Here is a 12268-nt window from a genome sequence, read left to right as displayed (position 1 = left end):
TTTAAACTGCAGCTGCTGTCAGACATAAGGACCTAGGCAGGAGGGACAGCACTGATACTTGCTTTATTTCAAGTTCCCACTGGCTGCCACATCTTAAAGTATTCAAATGACGGAATTCTGAATCAACAATGCAGGCTTGGGGAACAACTGTTTTGGGAAAGGAATAATGTAAATTATTAAGAAAATACTCTAGATCAGTGCTTCTCTACTTGATGTACACAGGAATACGTTTGTATCTCGTTAAGAGACCACAGTGTTCAGAAGGCCAAACGGGGCTGAAACTGTGCATCTTCAACATGCTCCTGGGGCGGCCACACACTACCGCTCAAAGGGCACATTCAGAATAAGAGATTTAACTTTTAAAAATTTATTTTATTGAGAATTTAATACATCTATACAATCTCTTTTGATCATATCAATTTCCCACTTCCTGCTCCTTGTTATACACTATAGCCCCTCCCAACGTTATGTCCTCTGGGTTTTCTTTTTTGTTTTTTGTTTTTGTTTGTTTGTTTGTTGTTTTAACCCTTCCTCCATCCATCCTAGAATGTTAACAGGCTTGATCTTGTAGGGGTCTTGTGCAAGCAACTGCAGCCACTGTGAGTTCATGAGTACAGTAATAGCCTTCCCCAACTTCTGTCTCTTAGATTCCTTCCATACCCTTTTCTAAGAAATCTCCTGAGCCTTTGGTGTAGGAAGTATGACAGAGATGACCCACTTAGGGCTGAGCACTCCACAGTTACTTATTCTCTGCACTTTAATCAGTTGTGGGGAGAGGTACTTTCCCACACAGTCCAAGTTGGGTTTGATTTTAATCCCCATGCCTTTATTTCTATCCATAAAGCATTGCTGAAACCACAACTGGTAGATATCCAGATCACTAATACATTGTTTGCTTTCATCTTACCTATACTCTGGTAATGCCATCGAAAGAAAATTCGTTCAGGTAGAAACTGCAGTATTTTCTACAAAATAAAAAAAGATAAAAAGAAACTAAACAACAAATGCAATACATTTTTGTGACAGGCCCATATTATTCACCTCTTTCCAACACACAAGTAAATAAATATTAATCAGAGGATTACAAGCAGGTCTTAAGATTGTACTTATGAAGCCAGGCATGGTGGTGCACGCCCAGTGCTCGGGAGGCAGAGGAAGGCGGATCTCTATGAGTCTGAGGCTAGCCTGGTCTATAAAACGAGTTCCAGGACAGCAAAGGCAGTTATACGAAGAAACCCTGTCTCAAAAAAAAAAAAAAAACAAAAAACAAAAAACAAACAAACAAGGAAACAAAGAAGAATTACACTTATGGAAGCACCCATTGGTGGGTAAAGGACAAATTTCTGAAGCATAAGAGGACTGGGCTAATAAAGGTTGCCCTCACTACCAAAGGCTGGCTGCTGGGGGATGGACAGTCAGCTTCTCCAGGAACATGCCCTGAAGACTCCTGATGCTCCAAAAGATGGTCCTACACCCATGCACCTACAAGAAGCACTAAATAATTTGTGGATTTAAAAACATAAAGTTGGGAGGGAAGAAGTGTGTGGGAGGGGAGAAAAAAGGAACTATAGGGGAGTTTGAAACGGAGTAGATTTGATCAAAATGCATCATAATCATGCATGAATTCTCAAATAATTTTTAAAAAATTTTATTATGCTTTCAAAAAAATTCAGAAGACTGATGCGAATGAGCTCCCCCTACTCTAGAACATATTCTGATAAATTATGCTTAGATTATAAGATTATTTTATTTTGAATATAACTACTTAAAATATTCATTGCATTTTTATTTTTTATGGGGGAGTATCAAAGGACAACTTGTGGGAGTCAGTTTTCTCTTTAAATAAGTGGGTAACTGGGACTGAAGAGATGTCCAGCTAGCAGCAAATACCTTTACCCACTAAGCCATTTCACTGGCCCAGCAACTACCTGTTTTTAAAACGTAAAAAAAGAAAAAATGCAAATGGTCAAAATACATCTTTTGGCATTAATAATACATTACGATATCACTGTGGGATGAAAATCCCTCTTCTTGCATCCCACAGATGCATGCCTCTATAATCCCAGCAATCCTACAGGGATACAAGAGGCAGCCGGGAGGACCTCTGAAGTTAGCTTGCTGTGAGCAGTGGTGAACAACAGAAGAGCCTGCTTCAAACTAGGTGGAAAGCAAGAACCAACATCTGTCCTCTGACCTCCAAGTGCACAACACCTGACCTGTAGTCACACCCATAAGCATGCACAAATAAACACATACACACACATACATACATACATATCATGCATAAACATACACATAACTCATTTTTTTCTTTTTGAGACAGCATCTCTCTATGAAGCCCTGGCTGTTTTAGAACTCACTATGTAAATCAAGCTGATTTCGAACTCACAGATCCACCTCCTCTGTCTCCTGATTGCTAGAATTAAAAGGGTAGGCCACCATACACAGGTTTAAAAAAAAAATACACTTTTAAAAAAGACAATCAGAAGATGTGAACCTCAGCTGAAACCGAGCCACATCCACATTACTTGTTTTTTGTATGACTGACTGTGGTGTCAGGGACCCAAATGAAAGCCTCACAGTTGCCATACAAGGACTCTACCACTGTGCTACAGCCCATCAATAAAAGTCAGTTCTCTATAAGCTAAGCTTCTGAAACTGTGGGGTACAGCTCGAAATAGGATCACCTATCAGAGTGGAAGTAACAGAAAGCTGGCAACAATACTGGGTTTCTAAACATGCAACAACCAAAAAGGAATTCAAAGTCAAACATGTACAATGCATCCAAGGTGCTGCTGGCAGTGTCTGACTATGTTGCACTGTACAACCGCACAGCAGCCTTGGTTCTACACACAGAACACAAACACATGCATGCACATTGCATTCTGCATGCAAAGCCAGCAAATGCTACCTGAAACACCACAGCTCAGTTCTGAGATGACATAAATTATAAATTATAAATTGTAGTGGTCTACCAAGTGCACAACACTTTCTGCTCAGATAGAAACATAATGGTTTGATCATTGGCAACAAAGATTTCACTACTTTCCTACAAACATTCTTCAGAACCTAAGTATCAAATTACTGTAACTTTGGTTTGCATTGCATTAGTGTGCTTAACTCTTAAAACTGTTGGTTGAGTTGGTGATGCAAAAATCATTAAATGAATTGTGGCACAAGATTAGGAGAGAATTTTTAGTAATTTCTAAAATGGCTGTAATGTATTTCTGCCACTTCATCCTATGCATTTGGGCAGAGTGGCATTCTCAGCATTGACAATCATAAAATAAAACTACTGGTCAACTGTGAAAAGCTCTGAAGAATGGTGTATCTTACTTCAGATATTCAGCAAAGATCTAATTCTTAAGGTAAAAATACATAAGCACATCTATCTCATTAGTATGGAAATTTGATTCCATCCTTAACAAATGGTAAGACTATATGTATACCAAAGAATTATTTTAAAATAAGTTTGTGATCTATTATCAATAAATGTTTGAATTAGATATATATTTACATCTATATACTCAGGATTGAGTAAAAATTTCTCTGACAACCACTGGGTATGAGAGACAGAGGCAGAGGCAGGTAGATTCTGTGAGTTCAAAGCCAGCCTGGTCTACAAAGCAGGCCAAGGCTACACAGAGAAACCCTGTCTTGAAAAAAATTTTCCCTGACAAAAGAGGGTCATGAGTTGAAAAAGATTAGGAAGTCCTGCTCTATATGACAATAAAAATTCACATGAGCCTTGTCCTACCAAAAGGATATAATCTTTAATGCCCCTCTACCCACCCCCACCCTATGCCATGGCTATGGAATACAATACATAAGAACAAAAGCCCACAAAGATAAATAAGCAGAGCCAGCTGGAGAGCACCACCAGCACCAACAGCTCTGTAATGGACTAGAAATGAGGGACTCCATGTCTCGTCTGCGGCCAGAGCAAAAAACTCAGGAGCCACCTATAACCACAACAGGGCCCAGGTCACTGTCTTTGGTAACAAATTACCAGTAATCATGGCAAGACAAGCTCTTTGGAAAATCTGCTGCAATGGAGTTCCAGGAAACAACAGACAGAAGAATAGAAGCAGAGAAGGAATGGGGAGGAACAGGATGAGCAGGGAGCCATGCACTACCAGCTAAGAAAGGGCTCTGGAGCCAAGTCCCACGCAACTAGAAGTGAGCCCCTATACTCCAGGTTTGTGGAGAGGAGAATGTGGCCAGTGGAAAAGCTGAAGGCCCAGCAGCTAGAGGCTATCGGATGGAGCCACTCTTGTTGTAGGTAGCAAATGGAAGGAAAATCTGAGCAACACATCTTTTTGTGTGCCACAGTAATATTTTTTCTATGTTTTACTACTTTTATTTTTTGAGATTGTAATATAATTATTGTATCATTCCCTCTTCCCTTTTTGCCTTCCAAACCTTCTCATATTCTCAAGAAACCATAAGAAGCTACTATTAAGTAGCTCCCTAAAAAAGATTTTTAAAAACTCTAATACATGTAAGTCCCACAATAATATCTATTAATTATGTTATTCTCATCAGATTAAAAGACTGGAACCCTAAAAGAAGTGCAGTCCACATCAGGGGCCCAGATGCTCCCTCTAGCTTTGTTTCAAACTTCAGCTGGAAGTGGCTTTGCACTGAGGTCCCTCTGAGGTCCTCCTGCTGTTCTATTGCCTGCTTCCTGAGGGTTCATTTTGCTTGAACAAACACACAGCTTCTGCATTCTCCTTCAAGGGAATCTCTCGGCTACAAGGTAGGATTCAGCTTTGGATACCATTATTCAAGAAGGTGCTAGGTGAATTAAAGATTCAGGGTGAGCTGGGTAGTGGTGGCGGCGGTGGCCAACAGCAGCACAAACCTTTAATCACAGCACTGGGGAGGAAGAGACAGGCGGATCTTTCTGATTTCAAGGCCAGCCTGGTCTACAGACCTCCAAGATAACAAGAATCTACACAGAGAAACCCTGAATAAAAAAAAAAAAAAAAAAAAATTTAGGGTGGATCTTGTCTTGATCTAGATTAGTGTCTGACATGCATACTGCTCTCCAGACTTTTAACTTTTAACAAAAACCAAACTGGCACTGAGTTATACTTTCAGTTTCCAAAACACATACTGATATTCCTCAGTTGTTTTTTTTTTTTTTTTAATTAGTATATAACAAAGAAAAGCACCGTTTAACATGAGAAAATGGGAAATGCATCAAGTAGACTGTCCAAGTCTACCATGAAAATCATCTCCAATTCAGTTAAGGTCAGGTCAGGACAATCATCACTACTTCTCAAAATTATTCTGATTAATAAAACGAGTCTCCTTTAAGGATATTAAAAAGTAAACTCTAAGGCTTAGATATGAAACATATCTAATGCATGAGGTAACAATATTTCTAAAAGGACCTGTGAGATGGCTTAATGAATAAATTCACTTGCCACCAGGCCTGGCAGCCTGAGTTCAATCCCTAGGACCTACATGATGGTTGAAAAGTATTAACTACCAAAGTTGTCCTCTGACCTTCACGTGTTCCATAATACATGCACTCAACATACACTTGCATATATGTGTGCATCCACACACACAAACAACATAATTTTTTAAAAAGAATATTCCCAAATGACAGAACTTAATATAGCTCAGAGGCTGAAACAATACCCATTCCTATGCTTCTTTCTGTACACTAATACTCTGAGGGCTGTTTCTTATGGATTAAACCCTATGAGGGTCAATAAATATAAAGCCAAACACAACTACCTAGTCTAAATGCTAAGCCTGTATCTCAGAAGTCCCAGATGAAGCCTACCTTTGGTGAGGCAAATGCAATCTGGTATTTCTTGTACTGCAGCTGATATTCTATGCTACACTGCTGTGAATGCCACATAAGCTATTGACATCTTGTTTGTAGTTTCACTGGAGAATAAAATAAAAAAAAAAATTCAAGAAAGCCACACGGTGTGAATAAATATTACTTTTCTGGAAAACACATGACTCTGTTTAATGCTCAGTGCTCAGCTGCATCTATATGGTAATCCATTACAGCACACTCAAAATCGAAATTAGGTATTACTACCGATCAGCACATCAGGGAATCCGTCGCTCTTTTAACTGATTATCCATAGCTACTTTTTCTTCAGAACCTCCTGCATGACCAGGAATAATATGAAACATAAGCTGGAGTTTATATAAGATGATACAGTGAACTTTAAACTACCAGTCTTCATTTAATTTAGATGGGAAACTTTTTTCCAAATTATTACCAGATGATTGCAGCAGACCTGAGATGATTCACATTTGATTTCAAGTCCACATGGAAAGTAGAGCAGCAAAGAATGAGGAAGATATTACACACTAAAGCATATCAGTTAATCTACCCGAAACAATAAGCAACTCTACCTGCTCAGTGTGAGACTAGAGATCTGGAGAAACCTTTCCTCAAAAGAGCAGACATGCTAGCTTCTTGACCTGGGGAGTAACCAATGTGCAGGAAACTTAGAGTGAGAACTGGCAGTCCCTTCAAGAGAGCATTCTGAGGGTGTCCGGACCACACAACCAGTGTGGCTTGAGCAGGACCCACAGACAGAACCCAGAGGCACACCACCCACGCTTCCTCATACAGGAGCCGTTTTTGCTACTGTTGGGTGGATGCTCACCAGTTACTAAAAATAACTCAACTCTGAAACAGACAGAGCATTTTCACTGGTGGTCAATACCTGTTTAGAACCTTTAAATTCAAGCTTGACAAACCTAAAATAAACAGATAATCTTAAGAAATAAAATGAATGGTTAGGCCAGGCACAGTAGTGTACACAGTAGTGCAGTCCCAGCACTTAGGGAGGCTGAGGCAGGTAGATCTCTGTGAATTCAAGGCTAGCCTGGGCAACAAAGTGAGTCCAGGACAAACAGGCTACACAGAGTAACCCTAACTGGAAAACAAACAAACAAACAAACAAACGGTGATAGGGTGGCACTAGGTGGCATTTAGTAAAGAGAACTGGACATGGAAATATGTTTCCAAACATTCAAATCTCAATACGTGATTAGGTCATTGGTTAAAAGACAATATTTGTCTTAGCCCATGATAAAAACAGACTTAAAATTTGTAAAAAAAAAAAAAAATCTAAAATAAATATGAAACATAATTTTTAAAGGAAGACATAGTAGACATTCTACATTTTAGAAATCAACCAAGATCTTGGAAACCTGATTATCAATGAGGACCTAAAAATGTATCCTAATGACAAAGGTTATTTCTACTTAAGTTTACTTAAAGCAGCCAAAAGGTATCGCAAGTACAACGCAGCTGCAATGATGGTTCCATAAAGGAGACCATCCTAAAGAAAAATGGAAATGTCTCCTCACAAACAAACAAGGAAAAGGATAACGTGGTATTCGCATTTCTGATTTAAAGACTCAAGTGGATACTGAAGAGATGAAAACTAACAAAGTAGATGTGTAATTAAATAACCTTCTGAATTCAGAGAATATTAACTACATGAAGACAGAAAGCATGGACAGCATGGATGAAGACTACTGCGGATCACCCATGTGCCAGGACACTGCACATCACCAACTCCCCAGAACCACATACAAGGACAAAGAAAAGTGCCTGGACGAATACACTTAAAGTTGTAAATTCAGGGCAAAACCAAACACAAAATGCAGTAAATTCATCAACCAACAATAACCAGGCTGACTGGTCTTTTCATCAGCAGTGAATTCCAAAGGACTGTGTGGCAAACTGATCAGGGGCTGCTGGAGGGGACATCAGGACCCAGAGAAAAGTGAGGACAATAGAGACCCAAAGCAGACCCAGGACCTACACAACAATGCAGTTCCTGATAAATGTATCTGCAGCAAATTACAACTACCTTGAGATAGCTGTAAGTGGATACAGATCAAAGAGTGGAGGCATGATTTGAAAAGTATGTAGGCACACACATATATATAACACACATATAATATATATATTTATATCTGAAGTTCAAGAGCTAGAAGTGCATCAGCCACACATCTTCCCTCTTCAACAAAGTACATAATTCACATTCTAGCAACAAAGATTAATCAAAGTATTCTCTAATAAACATAGAGACATAAAAACCCTGTAGCAGTGAAGTGTATTTACATAACTGTCATTTAATGTATGAGTAAAAATATTTTCCAAATCATTTAACATAAGAGAAATGGCATCTGAAAACATATTGTAATAAAGTAATGTAGATATAAAATGTTTAAAATGCTGAGAAATGAGAAATACAAAAGACATAGAGGGTTAAAAAAAAAACAGGGCTACTATTAAACTCCAATTTATTCTTCATATATAAAGAAAAATGGATGACATCGTTTAGTTAATTTAAAGATAATTATTGGAATGAAAGAAATTTAAATTATACTTTTCGAATTTGCAAAGTATATTCCACAAACCAAAAACCAGTGACTCTTTCTAAAGCAGAGATAAAGGCCAAAAATGTTGATTATTTCATAAAAAGTTTAAGTATATGCAAGTTAAATTCCCCTGTAAAAGACCAAGTTCATCAGAATGTCTTTAAACACATAACACTTGACAATAAAACACAGAAAACTACTCATAAGGCATGTATGCACACTTAGAAGAAAACAATGAATTCAATAAATAGATCACTCACAGAGTATAGGTTTAAATTACCTCCTTTGCGGGAGGGTAGGGGTTCAGGACAGGGTTTCTCTGTGTAACCTTGGCTATCCTGGACTTGCTTTGTAGACCAGGCTAGCCTCAAACTCAGAGATCCACCTGCCTCTACATCCCTGAGTGTTGGGATTACAGGCGTGTTTGAATGACTGATTGATTGATTGATTGATTGATTGATGTTGTTAAGTACTCATTAATCGATTGATTGATGTTCTTGTTAAGTACACATTCTCTGCCAGGTACCATGTAAAAGACCAGAGATAGACAAAAGAGACTATCCCTGCCTTGACACCTATAATCTAATGGGGAAAGGCAGAATGCCTTGAACAGAATCCTGAAGAATAAAAACAAAGGACTGAGCCTATAGGAGAAGACATCTCAGGAAGATTAAACAGTGTCCATTGCACCCTAGAAAGCTTTCTGCTGGTCTGAGAACTTCCAAGAGGTTGCCCATGGGGACAAAAATAAGACAAGCGACAGGCATGAGGATGCAGAGATCAGATGAGGAGGGCCCTTGGAAGAACACTGGGAGTGCAATCACAGTCCTGAAGGCAAGGGGACCCAGGACTGCATTAAACAGGAGCTCTGGAAAGGGTGAGAGACAGAGCAGAAGATGGCTGCCTACAGACTAGTTATAACATACTCCAGCAGACAGCAAGAAGCTTTGCAGGAAGGCCAAGGCAGCCATCAGCGCGAGATATGTGGAACCACAGACAAAACAGAAAAACATTCCTATTAGGCACTTACAGGTAAATTTTAAAAACCTTTCATCATGTGTTAACATTACAACATTCAAAGCGCTGGAAGCAAAGACAGGATACATTTCATAAATAAGCTTATCTTTTCACTTGCACTAGACGTCTCACAAATCCTCAAGCTGGTCGCATGAAATTCTTCGGTAAAAGGTAGGCTTTGCCTGAAGAAAGATCAGCTCTAAGAAGAGTCTTGTTTGCACATATGAAACTCACCTAAAAGGTGTCAGTCACAGCCACAGCTGCCATGTTAGTCTCCACTTCATGCAGGCTTTTGCTTTTTAGCTAAAAACTGCCATGTCTTTCAAGCTCCCTGTGTTTGTGCTAGCATAACTAATTGGCTAGCCTTTCCGTGCCTTTTTTTTTATTATTTCAAAACATTCACTTTGAGAAAGTCTCATAAACAATTAAAGAGAAATAACAAAGCCCGCATGAAATGCTGTGACTTAGCTCTTGCCACCCCAGAAACTTCCCTCAACGGGATTAGAGAATACCACCCCTATAGGCTACCTTGGGACTATATGTTGTCAAACTCACTAGTGAATGCCCCAGGCCTGCAGGATGAGCCACAGGCAAGTCAGCTCTGCCCTTCTTTCCCAGTGTCATATGCACATCAAACACTAGGTGTCACTCTCCAATAGCTACCAGGCTCTACAATCACACAAAAACAAGCCAGAGAAAATGTACGAGACAGCAAGCATCTGTGCAACTCTCTTCAACCAATTCATACAAACTAGGTTCTCGGCCTTAGTGTGAGATCACTGGAAAAGGAGATGTGCTCTGTTCTTTTAGCTTTTTAAATTTATTTATTTATTCACTTTACATCCAGATTGCAGCAAACACCTCCTCTCCTCCCAATCCACCACACCCCCTTCACATGGGGTAGACCATCCCATGGAAGAGAACCAATCCCTGACACTACTAATGTTGCTCTGCTTTGCTTGTAGACAGGAGCCTAGTGTAACTCCTCTGAGAGGCTTCACTCAGCAGCTGATGGAAACAGATGCAGAGCCCACAGCCAAACATTAGACCAAGCTTGGGCAGTCCTATGGAAGAGTTGGGGGAATAGTTGAGATAGCCGGAGAGGAAAAGAACTCCACAAGAAGACCTACAGAGTCAACTAACCTGGGCCCACGGAGGTTCACAGAGACTGAACCACCAACCAAAGAGCACTCATGAGCTGGTCCTAGGCCCTTGCACATATATAGCAGAGGCACAGCAGGCCTTCATGTGGATCCCCCAACAACTGGAGGCAGGGGCCTCTCTGACTCTGGTGCCTCCCTTTGGATTCTGTTCCCCTAACTGGGCTGCCTTGCCTGGCCTCAGGAGGGGATGTGCCTAGTTCTGCCTAGACTGAATGTGCCAGGGCAGGTAGGTACCCATGTGCTCTGTTCTAACATAACACAGCATGCTCACTTGTTATTGTGAATGTCTTCCCAGTATGTCTTGATCATAATGTGGTTTCTTCCTACCTTAAAAAGATTCGTGCGTGCGAAATTTCCTAACTGTCGTCTACATGATCTTCTCTGAGGGTGTCAGTTACCACAGGTCAGCTACTATCATGCTGGGGTGGGTAGGGCAGCTGAGCTCTAGTAGATAATCAATCACGAGAATGTAATTTCAGACTTCCACAAACATCTTGTCTCCAGGATCCCTTCCTCCAAGGTGAACTGAGTAAGTCATACATTCTGTTGGGCCAATCCCAAGTTTCTCACCTCTGGGTCCCAATGCACATGAAAGGCTACAGTCCAACAGTGTGGCGGTTACTTTAGCCACTGAAACATACACCTTCACCTCATACATCACTGCTCTAATTCAAATTATTAATGTACCACAAGGTAATAAGCAAGTTATGTCAAAAAAGGCTAAACATTCATACTTTCTCTACCTTCCAGTTTGTTGAGTTCACAAACAAAAGCTGATATCAAAATAACCATGCTACAAAAACAGAGAGAGAGAGAAAGAAAGAGAGAGAGGGAGAAAGAGAGCAAGAGAGAGACCTGGACCTATGTTTTAAATGTCCCCAGTATCCAGTAAATGCAAGCACCAAGGAGAGATTATAGCAATGAAATCAACATTCACGCTACTGGGTGGTATTCAAATCCAAAGCAGAGGGAAATTAAAGCCAGCCTTTGGTTTCACCTTACCTCATGTGCTGGGACAAGTCCTGTGACTGCTATCAGGAAAGTCATTACAAAGTCAGAACCAGGAGCCTGAACCCACTATCTCCACCAGCTCGCTAGGAGCAAGGAAGAAGGATAGCATGAAAATCTGCTAACGTGGGATGTCAAACGCCCTGCACCCCTAGGCTCACTGGACATACAGTGACTCCTAAGCACAGCTGGATGGGCACACCTCTGCCACCTCTGCCCCAATGCCCCCATCTGTAGAAAGGGAAGAGAGTATACTCCTGTCACCCTGCATACTGAAGGAAAGCAGACGCCTGGACCTGCGGTTATCCACGCCCTTCCTTTTCGCACCTTCAAGAAGACCAGGCGTCAACTGTGCCCACTGTGCAGCTCACCTGCTGCAATGTACCTCTCACTTCAGTTCTTCCTAGACCAGGCTTCCCTTCCTCCAAAGGAGGGACAGAAAAGAGACACAGAGCCCCATCCTGGAATAACAGTTTGCATTCTTTAGCTTGGGATAGGGGTGAGGGGTGGAAAGGTCTGGAAGGTGTGGTGGAAAGAAAAAGAACTTAGTAATTTGATTTGCCGTGGTATTAATGTCATTTTCATCCAAGCATGAGAATAAAAGAATAAAATTTGCATGGCTTTTCAATTTTATGTTTATAGAAAGCTGTTTTGAAGCCATGTTTCCTTGCTCCATGGAAGTCAAGCAAAGCTAAGGCCAC

At 40.5% G+C, this 12268-nt stretch overlaps 1 protein-coding gene across 4 annotated transcripts in view; it reads right to left on the bottom strand.

The window, feature by feature from the left end:
- Ralgapa2 (Ral GTPase activating protein catalytic subunit alpha 2) overlaps positions 1–12268 on the bottom strand; it is a 259063-nt gene that overhangs the window by 201972 nt on the left and 44823 nt on the right. For all 4 annotated transcript variants that reach the window (XM_055602595.1, XM_055602598.1, XM_055602597.1 and 1 more), the window contains exon 4: positions 908–965. In XM_055602595.1, coding sequence (XP_055458570.1) covers positions 908–965 — 58 coding nt within the window. The remainder of the gene's footprint in view (positions 1–907; positions 966–12268) is intronic.

Source organism: Psammomys obesus, unplaced genomic scaffold (genome assembly GCF_907164565.1).
Source record: "Psammomys obesus unplaced genomic scaffold, mPsaObe1.curated_primary_1811, whole genome shotgun sequence".
Classification (NCBI taxonomy): domain Eukaryota; kingdom Metazoa; phylum Chordata; class Mammalia; order Rodentia; family Muridae; genus Psammomys; species Psammomys obesus.
Note: the sequence above shows the minus strand (reverse complement) of the source record. Positions and strands in the feature narration are given on the sequence as shown.